This window comes from Danio rerio, chromosome 11, assembly GCF_052040795.2.
Source record: "Danio rerio strain M-AB ecotype USA chromosome 11, GRCz13ab, whole genome shotgun sequence".
Classification (NCBI taxonomy): Eukaryota; Metazoa; Chordata; class Actinopteri; order Cypriniformes; family Danionidae; genus Danio; species Danio rerio.
In genome coordinates, this window is record NC_141031.1 from 48,192,028 (window position 1) to 48,220,000 (window position 27,973).

Genomic DNA, 27,973 nt, shown 5'->3' on the forward strand with positions numbered 1-27,973 from the left:
TTGTCGGTTTTGCTCCACATTATAAACAAGCAAAGCTGTGAAACACTCTCTGCCATTCTGATATAGTCTGATAATAGTCTGATATATCATTACAATTATGAATAGTCTGATTTCTTTGTATTTACTTGATGACAGAAGGAAAGTCAGCAAAAATAACTGCAATGACAGATTCACTGCAGGTGTGTGTTCATTAACATTAGATTAATAATAATATTCCTTGTTATATTGACAGCACTGAGTATTTTGAGGTGTCAGTTTTGACGTGTTTCACCACAGTAAATCTGACAGTTTCACAATGACAGATTCAGCACTGTAATGAATCATTCAAAACGATTCTAAAGAATGAATCACTGCTGTATTTGTAGCTTTTGCTCCACATTATAAATAAGCAAATTCATGAAACACTGCCATTCTGATAAAGTCTGATAATAGTCATAATAAAATATATTAATAATATGATTATATATAATAAAAAGTCTAACAGTCATTTATGTATGCATTTATCTGATGACAGGAATTCAGTGAATACAGTAAACCTGCAAACAGTGACGCCAATAATGAGAGACCACAGGTGTGTGTGTGTGTGTGTGTATTAATGTCAGAAAACACACTTATTCTCACTCGGTATTGTACTGATGTGATCGAGTGTTTTGAGATGACTGCATTCCTATAAGACAGCTTGTCGTGATTCACCACAGTAAATCTGACAGATTCAGCACTGTAGTGAATCACTCGAACCGAATCAAAAATGAAACCGATTCAAAAGAACAAATCGCTGCTGTGTTTGTGGTGTTTTGCTCCACATTATTAGCGAGTAAAGCGGTGAAACACTCTCTGTCATCCTGAAAGAGTCTGATAATAGTCTGCTATATCATAACGATTATTAATATCCATATATGTCAGTCCTCAGGTGATGACAGGAGGAAATGATCGGGCGTTCACAATCAGAGACCGTGAATACTGTCAACCTGCAGACAGCGAAGACGATAATGAGAGAACACAGGTGTGTGTGAGAGAGTGTGTGTGTATTAATATCAGAAAACACACACTCTCTCGTTATCAGTGTGTGTGAGAGAGAGAGAGGCAATGAGCGGAGCGCGCGCACGGACACTCACAGGTCACTATGGGCTTGTTCTCCATGGTGTAAATGATGGGTTTCTCCTCATGGGTCTCCATGGGCTCCGCTGATCAGCTTCAGTCCACCATCGGCAGAGGAATCGATCACTTTCAGCACCGCTGCTGTATCGATGAGGCCCCGTCACTCTCCATTTCCGATCTGCTGACACCCGATGATGACTTCCGGCCGCGTCACACATACAGCGGATGCGCGCGCACTACTCTACAAAATAAACAAATAAATAGTGCACAAAGCTTCTGTTTACTTTTACATCTTCACACGTATTACTTTAACACTTGAACATCTTGGGTTTCATTTGTTGACAGTTTACGATCATTGATTAAACACAGCAGACACTCAGAGGAAAGTAAAAGCAAAACCACTGCTTCTGAAAATGAAATAAACTTGAACTGAAATGGATTAAATAAAAACTGCTGCTTTATTTACTTTAGTTTGCCGATACGACATCAAGTGTAAAGCTGAAATAAAACAAGTCTAAAAACACAAGAATAGAAGCAAACAAAAACAATGTGAATTTTACAACATTAAACATTGTTAGACTGTAGAATACACCGAGCGTTAAAGAGACTTTGAGTAAACTAAATATACAATTTAATAAACTAACAATACAACTGAAACAAAACACTATGAACTTAAAGAACTATTTCAAAATATTCATAAAATAATGCAAAATTACAAGATATTCATGAATAGTTTATTTATATATATATATATATATATATATATATATATATATATATATATATATATATATATATATATATATATATATTGTCATGATGCATATATATGGAGGAAAAAACCTGCAAAAACATTAATATGTAAATTTAGAAACGTGTCATCATTCCTATTAGAACGAACCTAGCATGTTCCCATTTGTGCCTACCAACTTAATAACTTGTTGTTTAAATGTGTTTCAACTATTTTATCTCTATTACAAAATGTCTGTGTTTTGGTTTAATTTGCATATATTCATTTTTATTATTAATAGCTACATAACTTTGTCTATTTTAGTACTTTTTCACAAAAAGTTTTTAAGTTTTTAGGTTGTTCAGGGACAACAGATGAAAATCATCCTTCTGACTATTCCTGGTACATTTGCAGAAATGCTCATTAATGTACACTGTCCCTGCCAAATAAACAAATAAAATAAAAATAATTAAATAATTGAGTAAATAAGTATCCATAAATTCCTGAATAAATAAAACATTAAATTGGGCGTCACAGTGGCGCAGTGGTTAGCACGATCGCCTCACAACAAAAAGTTTGCTGGTTTGAGTCTCGGCTGGGTCAGTGTGTGTTTCTGTGTGGAGTTTGCATGTTCTCCCCGTGTTGGTTTGGGTTTCTCCCAGGTGCTCTGGTTTCCCCCACAGTCCAAACACATGCGCTATAGGGGAACTGATCAACTACACTGGCCGTAGTGCAGGGGTGTCCAAACTTTTTGGGCCGAGGGCCAGATGCAAAAAAACAAACGTTGTTGCGGGCCAAATTTTACATACATCACACAGACACGCATATATATATATATATAAATACAGTTGAAGTCAGAATTGTTAGCCCTCCTAAATTATTAGCCCCCGTTTATTTTTTTCCCCAATTTCTGTTTAACGGAGAGAAGATTTTTTTCCACACATTTCTAAACATAATAGTTTTAGTAACTCATTTCTAATAACTGATTTATTTTATCTTTGCCATGATGACAGTAAATAATATTAGACTAGATATTTTTAAGACACTTCTATACAGCTTAAAGTGACATTTAAAGGCTTAACTAGGTTAATCAAGTTAACTAGTCAAGTTAAGGTAATTAGGCAAGTTATTTTATAACAATGGTTTGTTTTGAAGACTTAAGGGGCTAATAATTTTGACCTTAAAATGGTTCATAAAAAATTTAAATCGCTTTTTATTCTAGCCGAAATAAAACAAAAGTCTTTCTCCAAAAGAAAAAATATAATCAGACATACTGTAAAAATGTCCTTGCTCTGTTTAACATCATTTGGGAAATATTTAAAAAAGAAGAAATAAATCAAAGAGGGGCTAATAATTCAGACTTCAACTGTGTGTAGATAGATAGACAGACAGACAGACAGACAGACAGACAGATCATAACAAGAACTGCTGCTTAATTGAATGCATGTAATAGCGACACCCGGTGGTTATTTATTGAATTACGTTCATTTTTGTATAGCGGGCCAGATTCTATTTATATTTATAAAAAGCCTCGCGGGCCACCACAAAACTGATTGCGGGCCGCAGATGGCCCGCGGGCCGTAGTTTGGACACGCCTGCCGTAGTGTATGAGTGTGAATGAGTGTGTATGGGGGTGTTTCCAAGTACTGGGTTGCAGCTGGAAGGGCATCCGCTGCGTAAAACATTTGCTGGAATAATTGGCAGTTCATTCCACTGTGGCGATCCCTGATAAATAAGGGACTTTGCTGAAGGAAAATGAATGAATAAATATAAACAGAAGCATTCTTCAACATACTGGATATCAGTGTTATTTTGGACTCATTGAGCTCATTTTTATGAAAAGTTTGAATTAATGATTGTATTTTAATTTTACGTTTAGATAATGTTTTAATAATTCTAGATGGGGGTTAAATTTCATTAGTTTTATTCAGATATCTGAGTAGACTTTTCCCCCCAAAATTTATTTTAGTTGTATTTCAAGCTATTAATTATTTAAGTATTTAATTTGTGGATTTTTATATTAATTTATTTATTTATTAACATATTAATTTTTTAAAAACATTTTTTCATTTATTTATTCATTTTCTTTTTAGTTTAGTTCCTTTAATTAATCTGAGGACGCCACAGCAGAATGAACCACCAACTTATTCAGATGTTTTACGCAGCGGATGCAGCATAACCCAGTTCTGGGAAACACCCAGTTTAATATTATTCAATTATTAATTTATTTTTAATCAATTATTATTCCAACAATTGTCTGTCCCTTTTTACTTTTGATAAATGTTCATGATGGAATCGAGTGTCCTTTTGTGTGCAGTGCTTTACAGTGACGTCATGAAGGGATACAGCTGCAGAGCCTCACATCAATATAGCATAATGTTTGTGACACTGTACAACAATAATGAATATTTAGTTCCAAAACAAATGTTATTACTGTCTTTATAACAGTATTATTACTGTTAGGGTTGTGGTAAGGGTAGATGTTAATAAAACACAATTTAATGAGTAATTTAATAAACAATATGAATAATACACAGTATAATTAGTTACTGTTTTACATCACTGTGAGAATTGGGTTTAGGGTTGGGGTGAGAGTAGATGTGAGGAATCTAATAAATAATATATGAATGTGAATATGAATATTACCGTTGCTCTTTTTACATTACTGTGATGTTGGGGTGGGCTGGATCTTAATAAAACACAATTTAATCATGGTTATTTAATTAATGTTATAAACTATGGTTATCTTCCGGTTTTACGCAAAGCTTTTATTTTGAAATTTGCCGCACACGCCGCCATGTTCTTGTAAGCGCGCGCTTCACACAGCAGCCCGAGCGCCATTACAGATCCGCAGTGATGCGCGCGTGAGGAGCAGGCCGCGACACACTTCATCCACTCCACGGAGGACAGATCGAGGCAAAATCGCGGATTTGGATGCATATTTACCGTCGCTGATCCAGGAAAATGACGTCCAGCAGCACCAGCGTGATCCAGGTGACGAACGTGTCTCCGAGCAGCACCGCCGAGCAGATGAGGACTCTGTTCGGCTTCATCGGCAGCATCGACGAGCTCAGACTCTTCCCTCCAGAGTGAGTCAAACACAGCTTTCACAAACACTGGGGGAAACTGCACACATTTCTGTACACAAATTTTTATTATTCTGCTCGTTCGTGCAGATTGAGGTCGAATATTAGCACACCCATTCACACTCGATCCGTTTCCGCCACAGTGAACGCGCACACTCTTCTGGTGGAGCTGTTAACCGACTATTAGTGTATTTGTCTTCATATTTTCTGCATTGTGTGTATTAAGTTGATTTGTACACTCACACGCGATGTTTATTATGGTCTTTGTACGATTTAATGTCGTTACTTTGTTACGTGAAGACGCGTGACGTCACGCACGTAAATCTGCGTCGACGCACAGTTCAGTTTTCGTGTGCACGTGTTTGATACACACTTTGTGTTAACAGTTGTTGCTTTAGTTGTGTTACTGTTATAATCACCAGATTTTCATTACAATACAATCTAGTTGTGGTTGTTTTTAATAGCGCTGTCTGTATATAATGCAGTTTGTTCATACACAAATGTAAATGTACCTACTATCTACTCTTCCTCAAGTGTTTTCAAAGTTTAGCTTCTTCTGTTAAACACAAGTATTTCCGATAAAGCTGGAAGCCTGTAACCATTGATGATGAATATTGTATTTAATGTTTAGGATAACAAAAAAATGTAATAAACCCCTGATGGTTTGGAAGCACTTGTGGGATTGTGGTAAATTTGGTTTTATGTTTGCACATTTAGATATTTTACTTAGTATAATTTCAGAAAAGCTTTTTTTTCTAATTCTAAATAGTAAAATCATATTAGCAGCCAGTGACTATCAAAGTACAACACTGTTCGCAGTGGATGAAATAGTGCTAATGTTGTTCTGATTTATACTGGCATGTAATTTCAGATTCTGTATTCAAAGTAGCCTGATCAACAATATACAGACTTTCCATAGAGATGTGGTTATCAGCTTTTATTTTTAAACAATGCATTAGTTTCAAATACAATACTCATAACTGCATGCTAATTAACCAGTTTTAATCAATTCTACTTTACTATTTTTAAAATTTAAAATGTGCAAATATAAAATCAACATCATCTCAATCTTGGGGGAGAGTAAATGAGTAGATTTACTACTAAATTATTTGCTTATTTTTTGTGATGTCGCTTTAAAGCTGATGAACATTTTACAGTAATTTGACATATAAAGCTTCATAGTTGTGGAGCAGGTTAAATATGTCAAGCGCATTGCCTATTTTATTATATTTTTTTGTAGTAATTTTGTTGATTTGGTTTAGTTTGCATTTTATTGTTGAAGGATGTGATAGACTTTAGAGCAGATTTACTGGTGCAAGGCAAAGAAGAGACAACCCAACTCTAAACAACTGAAAGGAAACTTTGAAGAAAGCAGGCTTCTATTCACATTTTAATAGTACAGTAATTAAGCCTGCAATGTAAAGGCTAGCTCTGAAAATATTTAGTTTACAACATCTGTTGTGCAGCCTGCACACTATTGGTAAAGATTGAAAATTCTATTTGCGATATTAATACAATTTCCCAAATGAAACATTTTAGATGGTTTTGGATGATTATGTAGGGATGTGTATCTACATCAAATGAAAGGTGTTTGGGCATAACGGCATTGGTCGCAGCTTTTGCTAAATCAGGGTTGTGATTTTGTTTTAATCGCCCAACCCTACCTATATGGTGACCCTGGACCATAGAACCAGTCTTTGCAAAAAATGCAGTGTATAGGTTAAAAATGTATAAAATGTTTTTTAAAATTTTAAACTGCAAATATATCCACTCCAGTTGTGATGATTAATAAACATTGGTAAGAATTTATTTTGGACAACTTTACACTTTTAATTTATGTTTTTAAGCCCTCAGTTACGTGCTTTTTTAATAGTTTTATCTCACCCAAATGTTCGTAAAATCATTAACACTTTATAATAAGTTTGCATGAATGTATTTGCTAACATAACCAAACAATGAATAATATATTCATTGCGATATTGTTCATTGTTAGTTCATGTTAACTGCATTAACTAAAGTAAACAAGCATGAATTTATTTTGTACTATGATTAATAAATTGAAACTATAATTATTAAATGCTATACTTTATAAGTACATTAACCTGTATTCGTTAATGGAAAGCATATTAATTCAGCTTTGAGAATGCATATCTTATATATGCACTTATGACTGATTTTCTGTTCTGGGGTCACATATGCAAGTTTGCAAACACTAATTAAAGGTTGTAAAAAGATGTAAAATTAAGTGTACTGTGAGCTGAACATGGCTTGTTCTTAGGTGTAGAAATAGAAATGCACTCTCTGAGACGTCACTACTCAGTCAGGCAGGGTTTTTCAGTAGCTTGTAATTAGTAACTTGTTCTGTGCTTTTGTTGTTTTTCACCCATCGAAAAACATCAGGCCTCCTCATATCTGCAGTGAAGGTAGGACGCTGCTGGATCTGAAGCCGGCAGATCTAAAACTGAGCCGGATCAAATCAAATCGAGCCAAACGTGAATATTTCACTGCTCTGTGCGTGCGTGTGTGTGAACTGTGTGTGTACACCTTGCAAAAGCTTCTATATTTTCTTTCAGTGATTCTCCCTTGCCTGTGACTTCACGTGTATGTTTTGTAAAGTTCCACGAGCCGGAGTCAGTCGGAGTTTCGCAGCATCTGACGAACACAGTCTTCGTGGACCGAGCGCTGATCGTCGTCCCCTTCGCTGAAGGTTTGTGCCACTCCTTTATTGTTTTTAAATGTTACACGTAATCAATCCCTTCGCAGTGTTGATGACGGCTTTAGTGCAGTGAACTCCAGCGGCCGTCACACACACCTGAACGCAGTATGGGGACATTCACACAGAACGCGTTTCTTTTAAAGTGCTCTGCTTTTTGTGTTTTCGATGTAAAGGCGCACTTGATGGATGTGTGTGATCGTTACTCTTCTTTTTTTGTCAAGTTATAAGCAGTTGAAATTGTAGATGCAGCGCTGCTTGTTAATGTCAGTTTCAAAGCAGTGGACCAATCAGAAGAGTTGAGAAGTGGGACTGCTGCTGCAAGTTTGTTTAAAGTTGTGTTTTAATGCTGCGTCTTTAGTTTAGTTTTTCCCTGCGCGTGTGTTTAAAAGCAAAGACGTGTTCAGTGTGAATGAGCCCTAAGACTGTATATGCACTCAGGTGAATATTTGAGAAATGTTGGGGATTAGACGCCCTGCGTGGCAGGCGAGCTCATGTTTAACTCATTGCCTTTCCAGTTTAGTTTCATTTTTTTTGTTAAACTTTTCTCTTTGTCATCTGTGTGTGTGATTTTTATAGTGAACAAGGCAATTGCAGAGCCGGCAGATGTCTGAGAGTGACCCTCTGCTGCCCTGTAGACAAATAAAAGCGGCGGCCCACGTGTGTTTCCCTGCTGTAAACTATAATCCTCTCTTGTGTCTCCATTCAATTCAATTGAGCTCACAGACAAAGATCGATCCGTCTTTTCTTGCAAAGCACTAATGTTTAGCCTCAAATCCTCTGATTGAACTGCATGCTAATCAGACACGAGATAATCCACGGTAAGATGAGATGTAGCGCATTTCTGCATGAGTCTTTTGCACATGTATATGTGAGGAGAAGCAGCGCTTGGCAAGAGCGTAATAATAGCTGAACGCAGGGCTTTCCCTGCGCGTATGTGATGATTTGTCCAATCTCCCTCCAGTATTTTCAGCTTTTTGAGTAAGAAACAGTCTGAGAATGTTCTTTTGTTCCTCTCCACATGACTGAAAAGGCCTGAGAAGCTTTTTAACGGTCGTTTTCTGTTTTTTGTTGTTGTGTTTTCCAGTTCTTTTCCCTGGTTCTGCAAGTCCTGTAAACCAGGCCCAGCAGAAAATGCCACCCAACAGTTTTGTCTTCTGCAGCTTGTCCTGTTTCTCTCTCATATGTTCTCTCTATCTCTCTCTCTCAGCTCTCTCTCTCTCTCTCTCTGGTGTGTGTGTGTGTGTGTGTGTGTGTGTGTGTGTGTCAGTGATGATTGTGTCTTTAGAGTGAAGTATTAATTTCAGAGGCGTTCACCCAATGGACTCCATGCACTCACCAAACGTTCATTTGTCATTTAACTCTAGTTATTTTTCTCTTCAGCACTTTTTGACACACACTCTCACACACACACACACACACACAGTTTGTAGTTAAGTTTAAAACGGGCTTTTGCTGGAAGAGGTCCTTTCTGTTGTATATCTGTGTCAAAGTTTACCAAAGGTAAAGGCAGCTTTAGCTCTGGAATACCAGCAAAAGCCCCTTGATGTCTTTATTTTTGTGTTAGTTCTGGTAAGTCACAGCATCAGTGGTTTAATGAACTGTCATTTAATGCTGACACCCAAATCATAAACTCTGTTTTGTCTATCTTGATGTCTCTGTGTGCTTTATAGCGAAGCAGCCGACCTGAATCGCTTGTTCATTATACAACTTATGAAACTTGAGAGCACATCCCAGTGGAGGTCCGGCTGTGCTTGCTTACATTTGGTTCATGACTTAAAAAATCAAGTTCAGGTGATAACATCTTGGCAGTGTGTCTAGTGTCATTTCTTTTCTTGTAGTATTGTGCACTTCATGCTATTGTTAAGGGACCTCATGTGTTAGCTTGCTCTGGCAAAGTGAGTACTGATGTCAGTGCACATTATCTTGCAAAAAAAAAAAAGAAAGTTTGAGTTTGTGGGTCTGTCTGTGTGTGCGTGGAGAGCCGCGGCGTGCTTTAACTGTGTGTTTCTGTTCTGCAGGAGTGATTCCTGATGAGTCCAAGGCTATGTCTCTGCTGGCTCCGGCCAATGCCGTTGCAGGATTGCTTCCAGGAGGCGGACTCCTCCCCACACCCAACCCCGTCCCATCTGTGAGTGTCAATCTCTGTAACCCGAGGCTATATGCTTATTTCAGGCGATCGCCATTTTAAAACACGAAAGCGAGGCAGCGGTGGGAAGGAACCCGGGAGTATAGCATCAGCACTGTAAACATTGCAGCAACATGCTGTGAACTACAAACCTCCAGCTGTTGCCATAAATTGCAAAATGCAGAAATGGTGTAAACATCACTTTAATATCAAGCAGTAAGTTTAATCTAAACAATTAACAGCAGATTAGGCATCAAACAACATCACAATCTCTTTAAGAGTAAGTGTCCTCCTAGGTTTCAGTTCATGGCAGCAGGTAAACACCATGGGGACGCTTCCCTGTTTCAGTCTATGTAACCCGGTGAGCAATAAAACCATGCAGTCTTCTGTAACACACCTTCGTGTTGTCTGTAGCAGTGTTGTCCCGGTACTGAAGTTTTAAAAGGTCCATTTCCCGCTAACATTTAAGCGCCGCCGAGTTCATAAACTGTGCTGATTTGCCATAGTGTTCACCAGTGCTCAACTGGAATGACTGTGATTGGCTGTGAAGGTCATCAGTTCACCGCTCTTCACCGATTGCTAACACAGATAGACATTGGAGCGTTTTCAAGCCGTGAAGATCGGTTGATTTATCAGTAGATTGCTTGTTTTTGTTTGTACTCGGTAAACATCAGTGAACTGATGACCTTCACGGCCAATCACAGTCATTTCTGTTGAGCACGTAAACACCATGGCAAATCAGCAGTGTTTAAGAACACCATCAACAGTGCTTAAATGTTAATGGGATATGGCCTTTTTAAAATATTTTTTTACGTTTCAGTACTGAAGTTTTGTCTTATATAGTGAAAGAATCCGTTCATTAACTTAAGGTTGATAAAAGGCATCTAAAACGTGCGTTTGGAAAAGAAAACGTTAGCTAACTAGTTTCATTTCCCTTAACTTAGCTGAAAATGAGCTCTGATATCCCTTTTTATTTTCACTATTCATTCAGAACGGATCTTCAGATCTCTTGGAACGTGGTGAAATGGTAAATTTGTGTCACTTTCTCTTCGCTGATGAGATATACAGTCAGGTAGACAACATTCCTCTCTGACTCAGACGATACTTCCAGGTTTCTTCCACCGCAGCCTCGATTTCGCTGTTTAAAATGTCCGCCTCGTGAAATCAGTCTATGGTCCTCCTTGCACTGTAGTGATGCTCGTGTGCTTTGTCTTGTCAGATTGGTGGCGTCCCTCTCGGCGGTCTTGGAGGACCAAACTTGGACCCGATGGCAGCTCTGGCCATGGCAGCACCCAATATAAACCCACAGGTTTGACCATTTTCCATTCCTTCAATAATGGCCAGACCTCATCTAGCCCTTGTACAGAAATGGCTAATGTTAAGTGCTAAAGGCTGGACGATATGACGCATATCAATGCCTTGATTATTTGAACTCTTTTGATAATTGAATGATTAATAAAATTTTCAATGTAATAAACTTTTTTTCCCCTCATAATTAATTTGCATTGTAAATATACTCTTAAATATCAAAGGCCTTTTTTCTACAAGCGCAAGTAAACTCGATTACGTTGGTTGTAAGTTGTTCATTTTAGTTTCAGTTTGCTAGTCAGTTTTAAATGTGTTGTAAAATTCATCATTTATAATTTTGCATAACTGACTCACAAATCATGAAGCTGTTTATGCAGCAGGACTCTTTGACTCATGCTTGATGTGTTTTTCTTCTCAGTCATTGTCAGCTGAGCAGCTCATGAAGCTCATGGCATCAATAGACCCCAAGTAAGTTCATCAAACACCTCATCTGCAATCATGCATTTGTGTGATTTTAATTTTAAAAATAATCCACATATATAGTATTTATTAAATGGAGCATTAAAGGGAGGGTTCACCCAAATATGAAAATGTACTCTGTTTTAAATCATCTATTTATTGTGTGTTGTTGCAGATTGAATCCTCTGGCCGCTGGGCTCAATCTGACCCCTGGACTAAAGGCAGACGCCTCTAATAAAGAGATTGAAGAAGCCATGAAGAGAGTGAGAGAGGCGCAATCTCTGATCTCTGCTGCCATCGAGCCTGGAAGTAAGTAACTGTGTTTCTAGTCAAAGATTCGAATTAGATTCATGCACCAAACTGGAATATTGCAGCGAGAAACTGCACAGATATTGCTGAGAGAAGTGTAGTTTGCTGCGCTGTTGGGATTCTCCACTGTGCTGTTTGTTCTTTAATACATGAGCTGCGCCTCAGAACACCAAATGCAATGGACGCAGTGAATGTGGTGGAGACAAGAGCACAGACAGATGCTCAAGACAGTTCTGGAGGGAATAATAATAATAAAAGAAGAATAATGCTAAAGCAGTGTGATGACGGACTGATGGAGGGCTAAGTGTCTGAACAACATCTCACATCCGCAACAGTGGAGAGCTGAAAACCAACATTAGAGACACAAACACCCTCACACACACACACATTAATATATGATCAGCATCTGTCAGAAACTACTGATGAAGTGCATACACAGTTTATTCACTAAAGCTGTTCACAGCAGACTTTTGTGTTTTCAATTATTAGATATGTTCATATATTTAAACATGTAAGTTTTGTTTACTGCAATATTCCAAAATATGCATGAAGATGGGTGGTTTGAAACGGCTAGTGACCCATCAGACATTCTGCTCATGTAAATATTGAAGGATGCTACACTAAATTGTGTCTGTCTCTCTTTAGGTAAGAAGGATGATAAACGAAAGCGCTCGAGATCGAGGTCCAGATCCAGACGCAGGAGATCCAGGTCCCGCTCCAGACACAGGTCTGTCTTAATCGCAGTTTGAGCTGAAATTTGGGCCAATCTGAATAAATTGTGAGCACAGCAAGGTTATTGTAGTTTTGCATTTGTGAATTAGTTTTATTTTGGTAGTATTTTTAGGTTTGCTGTACGCTTGAGTTTTTGTTCATTCCAATAATGGCTGTTTGTTTTAGTTATGCATTTAGTTTAGTGTTAGTAGTTGTCGTTTATCAGAGTGCACAGAACATGTTTACATTCACTTTTGTGCAAAACATTTAGTATTTAAACCATGCAAAACCTCACAAATGCCATGAATAGAAATTAATTAAATGATAAAGAATTCAGAAAAACTTCATATTAAAAAACAAAGTTTATATAGAGAGAGGGTGTTTAATATTTTATAATGTTCACTAAGTAAAACATGAGAAGGTCAATGTTTCAGTTAATGAAAATGTCTTTAGACCAGGGTTGACCAAACTGGATCCTTGAGGGCTGCTGTCCCTTCATATTCAACACATCTGCCCTATAATTTTCTAGTCCACCTATAAAGAGCTTGACCATCTGATTAAGGTGTTTGGGTTGTAACTGAACTCTGCAGGACGCTGGCCCTCCAGCCCTGAGTTTGAGCTCTCCTGCTTTTGACCAATAGCTTTAGTCTTGAGCTGCGGTCACGCTGGAGTTTGTGTGTGTGAAATTGTCATACTGCGCCAGGAAAAGGGCCGGGATCAAACAAGATGATTAGATGTTTAAAGCGAGCGATTGCTCCATATTTTACATTTCTGTGCAGAGAGGACATGTTTGGATCCTCGATTGGTCTCATGCAGTGATGCCATTTCACAGATCAGAGTTCACCAAACTTGAACTTTGCAACGCAGCGAACTGCAAAACTCGTCGCATGAGCTTGCATTTCCAGTCTGACACATTCACGTGCATATGAACGGAAGTCTTTGGGGAGAAAAATCAGCTTTAGTTTTGGCTTACTATGATGATGTTGTGACCGCAGGCGCTCCAAGAGTCACTCCAGGCGGAGATCTCGCTCCAGGAGCAGGAGGAGGTCCAAGAGCCCCCGCAGGAGGAGATCTCACTCCAGAGACCGCAGCAGACGCTCCAGGTCCAGGTCAGTGTCTGTCAGTCAGTCCTCAGGTGTGTCGGCTAGGGATGCAGACAATAACTCTGTTTAATTAACTGTAATACTTTTAATAACTCTACACGATTCACTATTAATCATGCTTTAATTTGTTAGAGTTAAAAACCATTAAGGCTCCACGATGACATGTTTCTGCTGCATGTAACAAAGCAAAATCATAACAGTTATGCCAGCAGTTCACATTGTTTTTAATTCTAAAAAGAGAAATAGTTTTTCTTATTGTTTGCTTTTACTTTGTGACGTGAGCTTCAATAAATTACAACACTAAGTTTTATAGACAATTATGTTAAGTTGTTGAATGTAAAAATTAATCAACGTGAAATAAAAATCTGTAAATTTGAATGTCATTTTATCCAAACTGATTGATTTATTGATAACTGTAGATAATTCTGCTCACTATAATAGTTGTATAAAAATGTTCATGGCTTTTCATCTCTAGTGAGGCACTCGGGTGTCTCCAGGGTTATTGTGGAGAGATGCTGGCTTGTTTCCTCACAGATGTTTGGTTTGTTTCTGATGTAGAGATCGAAGGAAGGATGAAAAGTACAGGAAACGGTCCAAAACTCCACCCAAGAGCTACAGCAGCGCCAGACGCTCCCGCAGCACCAGCCGGTCAGTCTGGACTGTTGAGTGTTTATTAACTTCTCTTTTGAGTTTTTAGAATCGCCAAAAACATTCTAATTCATTAAAATAATAATAAAAGTTGCCATTTAAAATGTTGAAAGTTCAGTTTTCCAAATTCAGAGCCAAATTCTGTGCTTTTCATTAGATTTAGTAAGAAAATGATTTCCTACACGCTTTAATGTAGAGCTATTTAACATTAGAGGTTTTCTGCGAATGTTTTATGTTTGTCTTTTAATTAATGATTTAATTTTTTAAACTGTTGATAGCCTAATCAATCAAACTAAAATTAAATTGCATATGGAAATTCCTTTTAATTTATCAACAATTTGTTTACTATTGAAATATAAACAGGAAAATTAGATTCTATAAAATAATATTTGAATTCTACTGTACAATAGTGATAAATCTGTTATGATGAAAGCTTTTGTTTTGTTTAATGATTCAGAAACTTGTCCTTATTTCTATTTATTATATTTCTTTAGCACTACTTTTGATGAATTTACCCAAAACACTTTAAATTAGGATTTTCTTTGGCACAGAAATCATTGGTCATGATTAAAATAATGCACTTATAAAAAAGTAAATTGACAATTAAGAATTAATGTTAAACTTTCTTTGGTTTTGAATTAAAATCCAATGCTTCGTCCTCCAGGAAACGGCACAGGAGGAGTCGCAGCATGTCTCGATCACCCAAAAAATCCCGATCTCCCAAGAGAAAACTGTCCCGCTCGCCATCGCCACGCAGGTAATTCTCCCACATACACACACAGTTCTACATGATCTCCCTTCTGGGACACACTTTAACCCAACAACTGTTTCTATCAGGCACAAGAAGGAGAAAAAGAAGGACAAGGACCGCGAGAGAGACCGTGACCGAGACCGCAAAGAAGACCGCGACAGAAACCGGGAAAAACGGGAACGTTCCACCAGCAAGAAGAGCAAAGATAAAGACAAGGATCGAGACCGAAAGTCTGACAGCGAGAAGGGAGATGTGAAGGTAAACCGGTCTTACATCCGTTTAACAACAGCGTGTTTCCCTCAGACATGTGCTGGCTTCAAAACTAATGCTAGATTATGAGTAGATCACTTATCCAGTCAATGCACAACTATAGGGTCGAATTACTATGGAAATACAATATAATGGAAGTCAGTGACTTCAAGCATTCTTCAAAGTATCTTCCTATGTGTATGGCATTAGTTTGAAACGGTGTAGTACGAGTAAATGACTGATAATTGACATTATTGAGTGAACGGTCACTGTAACCGGTTGTGAACTGCTTTGTGTCTGCAGGTCACCAGAGACTATGATGAGGAGGAGCAGGGCTACGACAGCGAGCACGAAGAACACGAGAGGAATTCAGACGCTGCTTCATCACCGCACGCTAAAGAGCCGCTAGCAGACAGCGCAGACGACGCCGGACGCGGAGAGTCTGACGGAAACAGTGAAGACCAGCGAGACGAGGACATGGACATGAGCGACTGAAACAGCCCCTGATCAGCGTTTGAGATGTATTGATGGAGTTCAGATGCAGGAAAGCTCATTCGTCTGAACTGCTCCATTCCTTTTGGTTCTTTTAAATGCATCTGCTGTATTCACTGGTACACGCTCGTCTTAAATGTTCCCGGATTTTAGAGCTGTTTCTTTCCTCACGGCTGATGTGGAATGGTGTTATACTGTATATTTAGTGTCAACTTCTCCCTGAAAATACCACCATTCGCTATGTCTGTCTGCGGTTTCTATTTAAAGCAATTACCCTCTAATTAAAAGTGCTTGGATGACTTGTCGAGCAGTGTTGATTTATTTTTGTTTTTCATTTTAATGAAATTGCATTTGTTTTTTATAGTTAGCCTGAGTTAGTTGGAAAATGTTTGTCTTTTTAAAGTTGCCGAACGTTTGTGAAACTTCACGTAAACTGGATAACGTTTTCTCGCAGGTCCTTCAACAGTTCGCCTGTATCTGATTGTGTTTTTCTGTAGTGAACACACATCATAGACTGTAGTTTGCTAAGAAAATGACTTAACTGTACCCGTTTGCAATGTTACAAATTGAAAATAAAACTTCATACAAAATTCCCGTGTAGTCCTGGTTTCTTCTCAATCACAATGTGGGCATGTTGAGATATTACACTGATCTAAACGCTCACTTTTGAGGTAATGTTTGATTCTGCATGAATCTGAAATATGTAGATTAGAACCTTTACAATTAATCTGGAGCAACTTTATCAAGTCATTACATTTTAATAAGACATGGTCAAGAGGATCTGCTGCAGTTTAAACTGAGCATTAGAATGGGGAAGAAAGGGGATTTAAGGGACTTTGAACGTGGCATGGTTGTTGCTGCCAGACGGGCTGCTCTGAGTATTTCTGCTGATCTACTGGGATTTTCACGCACAACCATCTCTAGGGTTTACAGAGAATGCTCCGACAAAGAGGAAATATCCAGTGAGCGGCAGTTCTGTGGGTCAGAGGAGAATGGCCAGACTGGCTCCAGCTGATAGAAAGGCAACAGTAACTCAAATAAGCACTCGTTACAACCGAGCTCTGCAGAAGAGCATCTCTGAACACACAACACGGCCAACCTTGAGGCGGATGGGCTACAGCAGCAGAAGAGCACACCGGGTGCCGCTCCTGTCAGCTAAGAACAGGAAACTGAGGCTACAATTCACACAGACTCACCAAAACTGGACAATAGAAGATTGGAGAAACGTTGCTGCTCTGATGAGTCTCCATTTCTGCTGACACATTCAGATGCTCGGCACAGACAACATGAAAGCATGGATCATCCTGCCTTGTATCAGCGGTTCAGGCTGGTGGTGGTGGTGTAATGGTGTGGGGGAGATTTTCTTTGGGTCCATTAGTACCAATTGAGCATCAACGCCACAGCCTACCTGAGTATTGCTGCTGACCATGTCCATCCCTTTATGAGCACAGTGTCTCCATCTTCTGATGGCTACTTCCAGCAGGATAACGCAGCATGTCATAAAGCTCAATCATCTCAGACTGGTGTCTTGAACATGACGATGAGTTCACTGTACTCAAATGGCCTCCACAGTCACCAGAGCTCAAAACTGGTTTAAACTTGTATACCGTCATAGGTTAGAGGTTTTATTCTATACAGCTCGGGAATCTGTCGTAAGCAACACAGCGCATTCTGGGTGTTAAGGTGAGCCAGATTCCCATTGATCTCTCTTGATTTTATTTATTTATTTATTTTGCATCATTCATCAGCAATAAATTGCAAATAATGATGAAAGTCATCTATGGAGATGTACTCATGCAGCAGCTCGTCAACGGATAAATTCGTTCGTTTGTTGGGCGCTCGTGCTCGCTCGGCTTCTCCAGTTAATTCACGGCTGGACACTGAATGTTATAGAGTGCATATTATCAGCATCTCAGACCCACAAATAGCGTTAATAAAGGTATATACACGTTAGTCTATTTTAATTAGTGTTTGTGTGAAGATATTACTATAAAACGCTAGTTTTTCTGTTGTGACTTGCATCTGTTTACTTTGAGCGATACTACGTTTGTCCACAAACATGGCCGAACGCGACTTGCCGTCACGTAGACGTCCCACCTGAAGAACGTAGAACTTTACAACAGACAATAAGCACTGTGTAACATTATTAACACAATAATAATAATATTAATAATAATACTCACCGATATCCGATCCAAAATCAAGTCTGACGTACAGGCCCGCCATTAGTAAAAGCCAGTTCCCGCCGAACATCGCGACAGGCCAATCAGAAACGCGTATTCCAGAAAGCCGCGGTTAAAATTAATAAATAGCATTTTTCATATTTATTTATTTACAAAACTTAACACAGTCCACTTTGTGTTAACAACTAGCATCAAAGTTACTTAATTCATATTTAATAAGTAAATATAGAAAGCAGCAGGAGCAAATACTTAAATGTAGATGAGTTGTTCATACTCCAGTGATGACATCATCAACATTACACCTCTGTGTTTTCACCTGATAAACATTTAAAAGATCTTTTCACGCCCTATTAGTTTGTATTCTTTACAATCTAATTCAAGGTATCAATACATCACAAAAAAGTTATAACCAAAGCAAGTCCTCACAAGAGACGTGATACGTGGACATTTTATTAATTACAATTTGTCATGTAAAAGTGCAGCAGGTTCATACAAGGTTCCCGCTGTACGTCAGGGAGTTCAATGCGTCTGGGAGAAAGTCTGAAGGGTACTGAAGTCATAAAGCTAAAAACAGTAACATCAAACACAGGAAAAGAAGAAGCTGGTAACAAAAAACAATAATAATAAAAAATAAAATAAAAAACACAGCAAAACACAGGAGTTCTCCACACTAGCCAGTAGTGGGTGATGGAAGAGTTGCAGCTCGTTTCCATTCGGAAGAGGAAAAACCAAAACACAAGAGACATAAAAGAGGAACTGTACTTTTCCAACGGGATATTGCTGGTGCAAACGTGACGCTAACTCCTTTTCCCTCGGCACACAGCAAAAACAGATCAAACACTCATGAAATAAGCCGTCGCCGTATCTTGAGGGCTTTTACCCAACGTCTCCGGAAACATTTGACACTAATATCTCAATAAACATACTCGTCAGTTATACATGTCAATTATACTACACTGGAGAAAACATGTTTCAGTTTGCATGTATTTACATCCATCTATCATAAAGCCAAACCAAATCTACAGGCGAAAACATGTTCTGCTACATCGACATCTGGCCCTGTAAGATCGTCCGCTAGTTATTAGGACGTGAGGAAAAGTAAAGCAAGTGAACTAAAGCACCGGAAATGCAGTGAAGGAGAAAGTGAGCCCATAATGCAACAAAAACAGGAACCAGAGCAGGTTATATATTTACAAGTTGCGCAAAGAAACTCGTAGAAATGACATATACATAGTATTCTGCGACAGATTTCAAATCATATACAGACGCCTTCCGCTTCGTTCCTAAATATACACTTTGCTTTTAAGTGAAGTATACAAGTTTGTAACAGTTGTACAAAGATATATATGAAAACGCGGCTTATGTAATAATTTATAATGCCATATTTTCCTGCCAGGTGACGTGAAGTGACTAGCCGCCGTGTTTCTAACGTACCGCACTGTCCTGAGCTCCGACACACGATCGGAGATTTCTTGCGCAGAACTCAGAACAGAACTTGATCATGTAGTGCAGGAGAGTCCCGTATATTCGGACAGCAGTGGCCTTCACTTCCCTACGCGCCGTTTTCAACGCAATCCCTTTATGTCCATATTACATCAAGTATTTTCTACGTGAAACGCGCCGGGCTCCATCTGCTGGTCACCGGAGGGATGGAGGCGAGATGGAGACGGGACAGCGGGGTAAAGTGGGACGTGAAGCAGCTCAGAGGTCTGGGAAGCGGCTGGGATCCTCTTTGTAGTCGCTGGGAATCGTAAAAATGCTTTCGTCGAATTCATCATAACGGAACTCCTGAAAGGTCACGGTGGCAGTGATGGTGGGGAAAACCGGGATGTCTGTGAACGACAAAAGCAAAATGCATTATTAGTGATGTTTCCATCCAAATCTACAACGTGTACAGTGGACAAGAGAGTTAACAGTCTCCTGGAGTGCTTTGAAATGTGCATTTTTACTCGATGTTCAACCGAAACACGAAGAGAGAGTGGGACATAGTGAAGCTCCTCCCCTTTAGAAAAAACAGCCAATAGTGTTTTGTTTTATCACCGCTCTGCCAGTGAGAGTGGTTGAGCTCAAACACATCAAATGAACAGCAAATAAGAATAAGGGGGGCGTGGCATGTCAGATTAGAGAGCATTTGATTGGTCAGACGATGCAAGTATAAGGTGACGTGAATAAAACCATTGATTCATTTAGGCGGAGGAAACAAATGCAAATTCTCACAATGCAAATCAATTATTAAAACTTGCTGGAATTTCTCACATGTAAATAGAACAGAACACGGCAGAAACGTTTAAAGGCGACACAAAAACATTACAGACCCGAAACAGTTCACACTTGCTTGTAAAACAAGTTTTCTGCCGTTAATTATTCCTAGTCATTTCTTCCATAGGTGACTGTATCAGACATTCTAAAACAATGGCAAATATGAGCGCACTTCTGCATCGCAAAATAAGCTCAATAATACTATTGAATATTGTCCATTCTTTAAATAAAAACTATGGGGAAGATTTACATAGATACTGTAATTATCTAGTGTTTTTATAATTATCAACTATTTGGCGTTGTAGTGATACTGTTGTGAATTTGTTTAGCAGTTCTTTTAACAGCGTTAATTTGGTTCACAAAAATAATTATCAATTGTTGACCTCTTTTTACAACTTGTATACTACACCTATAAGCAAACGCACATAAATAAATGAATCTGAAAACTAACACACAGGGCCGGCGCGTGGGTCTATGGCGGCAGAATAGAGAGGGCGGCATCCGCGACACCTCCCACACCACCCGCGTCCTAAGTTAAGTCCGCGACACCTCCCTCACCTTTTCTGTGACTAATTTAAACGTTGAAATATATGCCTGTAAGTGCTCTATTTTTGTAAATTTTCAAGGGTCATTTGAATATGATCAGCTGTATAGCACCTGTATTTTGTTGTACAAACACTTCTTCATGGCTTACATGTTATGCTGATGGTGTGAAAATGATCATTTTGCTAATATTCAGTATTAATGGGCTCATTAATAGATTTTCCTCATATAATATTTGTATAAAAATGTGCATTAGTAAACTTTGACTGCTGGCTGAATTGAGCTTGTATTTATGTATATACTCTAAAACAAAATACATTTCATTATAAATAAATAGCAGTACTAATGTTATATTATTATTCAATTAATATTCTAAATAAATAACAGATATTAATCCTTAACGTTACTGGAAAACAAAGGCACAACTGGAGTGATGCTAAGACAATTTATAAAATCTTTTGCATGAATATGAATTATATACGAATGAAATTCAACAGAACACAAAAAGCTGTTTTATAGAATCATCTGTGGTGTGTGTGGTCTGATGTAGACCCGACTTATGGCAGAGAATTAGATTCATTAAGTCTGACCTCCCTGACTTCACCCCTCCTTTCTGCTTCAAACCGAAAGAAAATCTATCAGGAGCCATGCTTAGTCTAAATAAGAGCAGGGCAGCGCGTCAGCATCAAGCAGGAGCGGTGTGTGTGAGGCGTGCGGGTGTGTTTTATTCTGCACACATGCTCAGTTTGCTTTTGATTACACTGCATTGCTTTCATCAGTGTAGATTTGGTTGCACATAGAGAATCACGTCTTTATTCTGGGATTAGCACTCTTAAATACACTTGCGTATAAAGTAAATCCTATCTCAAAGCATTTACTGGGGCACTGGCGATTTATACTGGGGCACATGCAGTAAATGGGGTCTAGCGACACCCCTGGTTTACGTCTTATCTGAAAGACGGCGCTCACTGAGCAGTAGGGTTGTAACAATATACCGGTATGACGGTTTACCACGATTTGAACGTGCACGATTATCATACCATGAACAATTGCATATCAACGGTTTTAACCCTTAAAGACAGAGACAGCCGCCCGCGGCTAAAAATAAGTATTGCTCTTAAATGTTTAATAACTTTTGATCCGCTGATCCGATTCATACAATTCAAAGATTGGCATAAAGAAGAGAATCTCAGCTTTCCAGTGCTGTATCACATAACATTCGCGGACTGTTCCGCAGAGGCTCCGGAATCAGTGCGGTTACGTCATCAACATTTGACAACGCTGATTTGACAAAGAAACGCTCGTCACTGTGTCTCCGGACAAAGCAGACACGATACATTGATGCATTGTCCCTCCTCCATGCCCAGATTGGTTCAAACTCACTATATCACAACCAATAAGCATAGGTTTCACTTTTGTTTGTGGACCAAGCTTTTTGAACAACACGGAATGAGAGATAGGCATACATTTATGCGCGGCTAAATAAAACGCAAAAAAAAAGTTTTGCATGAAATAATTCTCATACTAAGTACTTTTGCATGCACAGCAGCACAGAAACACGACAAAACAGTGACACAGCAAAGACGAACTGCTGCTCTTGCTGTTTTCAACAGACGCAAATGAAGGTGCAGCTGTTTGTCTGCATTGCAGACAACCATATCCAAATCCATCTCCACAGACAACCATATCCATGCTGGCACATAAAACCTGAGGATGTTCCATATTGAATCTAGTTTCGTTATGTAACTATTTATAGAATAGTAAATATTTATATCTATTTTTTTACTGAGGATTTGCACCATGTTTATTTGGACTTTATTTGGACTTTGACACATTATTTATTATTTTCTTATTTTTTTATTTGTTCATTGTAAGTGGTGTTGTTTATAGTAACTGAAAATATATTATTTGGAAAAAGTCAAATTTGCTTCACTGTTCTATTATTTTGTAACATTTGTAACATACCGTATACCGCGAAACCGTCAAACCGTGGTATTGTTTTAGACGATTATCATACCGTAAAAAATTCATACTGTTACAACCCTACTAAGCAGTATGGAGTCCCCTTCACTATACTGGGGCTTTAGGACCCACACAGGCCACAGGTTGAGCTGCTGGCCTCACTAACACCACTTCCAGCAGTAACCCAGCTTTCCCATGTGCTCTCCCATCCAGACACTGACCAGACTCAGCCCTGCTCAGCTCCACTGGGCGACCATGAGAGAGTAGCAGAGAGCGAGTTGCCGGCAGAGTTAACCAGTGTCTAATGAAGCAGATCCATGTGTTTTTGCAATTCAAATATTTAGATTTCTCATATTCTAAACTGAAATCACTGACTCTCTGCTGGCTGCCCAATGCAAATATTTCTCTGACTCAAGACGATTTGTAACGGAAGCTCTGAATGGACAACCATGAACAAGAAAACGGGCTGGCGCTACTGTAAACCCCTGAAACTGTGTAACATCAGGATTTGTTGTGCTTCAACAGCCTCCAGACATCAGAGATTGAATTATTCCTAACAATACTGAACACGACCAACCTATTAAAGACCAGGGGCCTCATGTATCAACGCTGCGTACGCCAGGTTTCACGCTCAGAATCGCTCACGTTTGGATTTACTAACAATGAACTGAACGTGGGAATGTGCGCAGCTCCACACCAACTACCTCCGAAAGCAGCACCTCCAATCCACATTCTGTTCAAAGGTTCTCTTCTTGCTTGCTTTTGCCGTTGCTTTTTCGTTGGGTTTAGCCATTAGCATAGTCATTAGCATATTCATACAGGGGAGGAGGCAGGGAGGGGTTTTGCGCTCGTGCATGTTGTGCTCAGTTTCACGTTCATTCGGATGTACAAGAGAATATGCGTGAGATTCGGCGTACGCAGTGTTTCATACATCTGAATTTTTTTCTGCGTACGCACATTTACAGCTGTGTGTGTACGCAATGTTTTAGTAAGATTTCCACGCAAGTCTTCGTACATGAGGCCCCAGGAATGGCTGAAACTAGTAAAAACCATCACATTAATGAGGATGGCAACAATGACAGTGTCTGTTTACCCAGTTTGACAGGAAATCCAGGCGGGAGTTTCATCTGAACGAATTCTCTGAGCTTATTAAAGTGCTTGAAGGGTGCGATGACCTCCAGCACATTCAACAACCTGTAGAGCAGAACACACATTAAAACACACACACACACACACACGCACACACACACACACACACACACACACACACACACACACACAATCTCTCTATCTCCCACAAACACATACACACACGCACGCACACACGCACACACACACAGACAGACACACACACACACAATCTCTATCTCCCACAAACATATATACACACACACAAACACACACCCACACACACAATCTCTCTCTATCTCCCACAAACACATACACACACGCACGCACACACACAAACACACACACACACACACACACACACACACACACACACACACACACACACACACACACACACACACACACAATCTCTCTCTATCTCCCACAAACACATACACACACGCACGCACGCACACACACACAGACAGACACACACACACACACACAATCTCTATTTCCCACAAACATATACACACACACACACTCACACAATCTCACAAACACATACACACACACACACACACACACACACACACAGGAGCACACTTACGACTCGATGCCCAGAGGGAAGTCTTGGCTCATGGCTACTGTGGCTTTAAAGTTCTTCTTGCTCTCTTTACACACCAGCTCTCGACCCAGATGAGGAGCTCTGCAGAACACACACACAACCATCAGTCAGTCTGTCAGTGTGAGTGTGTGTGTGTGTGTGTGTGTGTGTGTGTATATGCAAGTTTGTGTGACGTACTTCCCGGTCTCAGCAGTGATGTACTCCTCCCAGGAGATAGTGTTGGGTGATGGAGGGGTCAGAGACTGCCGCCTCATCGGCTAGAACACACAGGCACACACACACACACACACACACACACAGTTGTTTCTATAGCAACTGTATATCAACATCCTTAGCCACGCCCCTCCTGACATCAGTTTGCTATGAGGGAATGATATGCAAAAAGAAAGCCCCGCCCACTACTCAATATTCAGTTTCAGTAGGAAGAACATCAACACACTGAAATGAAAGTCTCTGCATCGATTGAACACATGTAGCCTTAAATATGATCATGAATCTGTAAATGACAACAATATAGGAGCTTTTGTTTTTAAATATTATAGATTGATCAGTGATCTGCTGCTCTCAGACCTGTTCACACTGCACTACAGGCTGATGAGCAGTAGAGGACGCTGCTGACGCTCGTATCTCTGAGGCCTCATTTATAATATCTCCATGATGGCAGAGGCGGAAAAACCCCATCAATCCCAGCGAGACCCAACCGCTCCATCATCAAACCGTCAGCACAATCATGTCAGACAGAAAATAAACCCAAACCACTCACACCAGCAAATCTAAATCCTCATGTAACGTCATATATTCATATTTCATGCCATGTCAGCAACAACGGCTACATACAAAAACAATTAATTAAAATAACACAATAAAAACCACTAAACAAAACAAAAAAAGCAGAAAATGGAGAGATTTTTAATGTTGTTATAATATCATACTAATTCTAAAGAAATCCTGGTATCAGCGTAATATTTCTCATTTCATTTAATCCTAAAAGAGCACACTACTGCACTCATTAAAGCTGGACGTCATGAACAAACCTAAAGCACTGATCATCTATCCTGCTGGCTGTATACGTGAAGAGTATTCTGGATGCTCTGTTAGTTTGTACTGTTAATAACACGTCATCTGTAACCCATTCCTTCTTTAAAGAGACAGTTCAGCCAAACATGATCATTTACTGCTCACACACAAAGGAAGACATGCTGAAAAATGTTTAAGAATAACATCCATATTAATATACTCAATATCTGATTATTCCAGCATTCCTCAGAATATTTTCCCTTGTTCAACAGAAGAAACTCGACAGGTTTGGAACAGGTGGAGGAAATGATGATGGGATTTATGAGTTACTGTGCCTTTAAGAGTGCTAGATGAGTCAAATCATCATGATCTTTAGCAGGGCATTAAATGCCCATCTGCTGCCCGCGCCTGACCCACTTCTGCCCCTGACTGAGAATGAACAACAGATGAAGAGGAGCGACAAACCTCTGCATCAACCAATCAAGAGCGATTAAAGGTGCTTTAGACGCCACCTCCAACCAATAAACAAACTAGAGGTGCTTTAGACTCCGCCTCCAACCAATCCATAGACTAGAGGTGTTTCAGTCTCCACCTACAACCAATTAATAGATTACAGGGCTTTAGACTCCGCCTCCAACCAAACAACAGACTAAATGTGCTTCAGACTCCGCCTCCAACCAATTAACAGATTAGAGGTGTTTTAGACGCTGACTCCAACCAATCAATATTTGCAGGTGCTTCAGACTCCGCCTCTATCAACCAATGAATAAACTACAGGTGCTTCAGACTCCATCTTTATCATCCAATCAACATACTAGAAGTGCTTCAGACTCCGCCTCTTTTAAGCTATTAACAGGCTAGAGGTGTTTCAGACTCTGCATCCAACCAATTAACAGATTAAAGGTGCTTCAGACTCCGCCTCCATCCAATCAACAGACTAGAGGTGCTGCAAACTCCGCCTCCAACCAATCCATAGACTAGAGGTGTTTCAGTCTCCACCTACAACCAATCAATAGATTACAGGGCTTTAGACTCCGCCTCCGACCAAACAACAGACTAGATGTGCTTTAGACTCCGCCTCCAACATATTAACAAATTGAGAGGCGTTTTGGACTCCGACTCCAACCAATCAATATTTGCAGGTGCTTCAGACTCCGCCTCTATCAACCAATGAATAAACCACAGGTGCTTCAGACTCCATCTTTATCATCCAATCAACATACTAAAAGTGCTTCAGACTCCGCCTCTTTTAAGCTATTAACAGGCTAGAGGTGTTTCAGACTCTGCACCCAACCAATTAACAGATTAAAGGTGCCTCAGACTCCGCCTCCATCTTCCAATTAACACATTAAAGGCGCTTCAGACTACTCCTCCATCCAATCAACAGACTAGAGGTGCTGCAGACTCCCCCTCTATCCCTCAATTAACATAAAGGTGCTTCAGACTCCGCCTCCATCTACTAATTAGCATATCAAAGGTGCTTCAGACTCCACCTCCATCCAATCAACAGACTATAAGTTCTTCAGACTCCGCCTCCATCTTCCAATAAACATATTAAAGGTGCTTCAGACTCCACCTCCATTTTCTAATTAACAGATTAAAGGTGCTTCAGACTCCGCCTCCATCTTCTAATTAACAGATTAAAGGTGCTTCAGACTCCGCCTCCATTTTCTAATTAACAGATTAAAGGTGCTTCAGACTCCGCCTCCATCTTCTAATTAACAGATTAAAGGTGCTTCAGACTCCGTCTCCATTTTCTAATTAACAGATTAAAGGTGCTTCAGACTCCGTCTCCATTTTCTAATTAACAGATTAAAGGTGCTTCAGACTCCGCCTCCATCTTCTAATTAGCATATCAAAGGTGCTTCAGACTACTCCTCCATCCAATCAACAGACTATAAGTTCTTCAGACTCCGCCTCCATCTTCCAATAAACATATTAAAGGTGCTTCAGACTCCACCTCCATTTTCTAATTAACAGATTAAAGGTGCTTCAGACTCCGCCTCCATCTTCTAATTAACAGATTAAAGGTGCTTCAGACTCCGCCTCCATTTTCTAATTAACAGATTAAAGGTGCTTCAGACTCCGCCTCCATCTTCTAATTAACAGATTAAAGGTGCTTCAGACTCCGTCTCCATTTTCTAATTAACAGATTAAAGGTGCTTCAGACTCCGTCTCCATTTTCTAATTAACAGATTAAAGGTGCTTCAGACTCCGCCTCCATCTTCTAATTAGCATATCAAAGGTGCTTCAGACTACTCCTCCATCCAATCAACAGACTATAAGTTCTTCAGACTCCGCCTCCATCTTCCAATAAACATATTAAAGGTGCTTCAGACTCCGCCTCCATTTTCTAATTAACAGATTAAAGGTGCTTCAGACTCCGCCTCCATCTTCTAATTAACAGAATAAAGGTGCTTCAGACTCCGCCTCCATTTTCTAATTAACAGATTAAAGGTGCTTCAGACTCCGCCTCCATCTTCTAA

General features: G+C 39.5%; 3 protein-coding genes and 2 long non-coding RNA genes across 13 annotated transcripts in view; 2 read left to right on the forward strand and 3 right to left on the reverse strand.

Annotated features, from left to right (window-relative positions):
• The window catches only part of trappc10 (trafficking protein particle complex subunit 10), a 33,317-nt gene extending 32,036 nt beyond the window's left edge, over positions 1-1,281 (reverse strand). For all 3 annotated transcript variants that reach the window (XR_015502873.1, XR_015502874.1, XM_087274152.1), the window contains exon 1: positions 1,116-1,281. Coding sequence is in view for 1 of the 3 variants with exons in the window: in XM_087274152.1 (XP_087130278.1) it covers positions 1,116-1,176 (61 nt within the window). In the remaining 2 variants the exon portion in view is untranslated. The remainder of the gene's footprint in view (positions 1-1,115) is intronic.
• Positions 1,282-4,655: 3,374 nt separating this feature from the next.
• srsf11 (serine and arginine rich splicing factor 11) lies at positions 4,656-16,375 on the forward strand. The gene is given in 12 exon segments (NM_199576.1): positions 4,656-4,917; positions 7,488-7,621; positions 9,649-9,758; positions 10,975-11,064; positions 11,482-11,531; positions 11,698-11,831; positions 12,477-12,558; positions 13,538-13,651; positions 14,204-14,293; positions 14,958-15,050; positions 15,131-15,302; positions 15,597-16,375. Coding segments are annotated over 12 exon segments (1,386 nt in total). The 5' UTR covers positions 4,656-4,792; the 3' UTR covers positions 15,789-16,375.
• LOC147834940 (uncharacterized) lies at positions 12,886-18,022 on the reverse strand. Its single transcript, XR_015502999.1, has 2 exons — positions 17,969-18,022; positions 12,886-13,686 (listed from the first exon to the last, which is right to left on the reverse strand). It is a non-coding gene; the product is annotated as an uncharacterized LOC147834940 (long non-coding RNA).
• A 376-nt stretch (positions 18,023-18,398) lies between these two features.
• Positions 18,399-22,258, forward strand: LOC147841927 (uncharacterized). The gene is made up of 2 exons (XR_015503070.1): positions 18,399-20,528; positions 20,854-22,258. It is a non-coding gene; the product is annotated as an uncharacterized LOC147841927 (long non-coding RNA).
• Positions 18,401-27,973, reverse strand: part of ankrd13c (ankyrin repeat domain 13C) — a 20,760-nt gene continuing 11,187 nt past the window's right edge. Inside the window, exons 9-14 of one of the 7 annotated variants that reach the window (XR_015501773.1) lie at positions 27,832-27,973; positions 26,487-27,020; positions 24,648-26,079; positions 24,453-24,551; positions 23,826-23,926; positions 18,403-19,800 (exon numbers count right to left, since the gene is read on the reverse strand). The exon at positions 27,832-27,973 is cut by the window's right edge and continues 780 nt beyond it. Coding sequence is in view for 2 of the 7 variants with exons in the window: in NM_214690.1 (NP_999855.1) it covers positions 19,670-19,800; positions 23,826-23,926; positions 24,453-24,551; positions 24,648-24,727 (411 nt within the window). In the remaining 5 variants the exon portion in view is untranslated. 7 annotated transcript variants of the gene reach the window in all.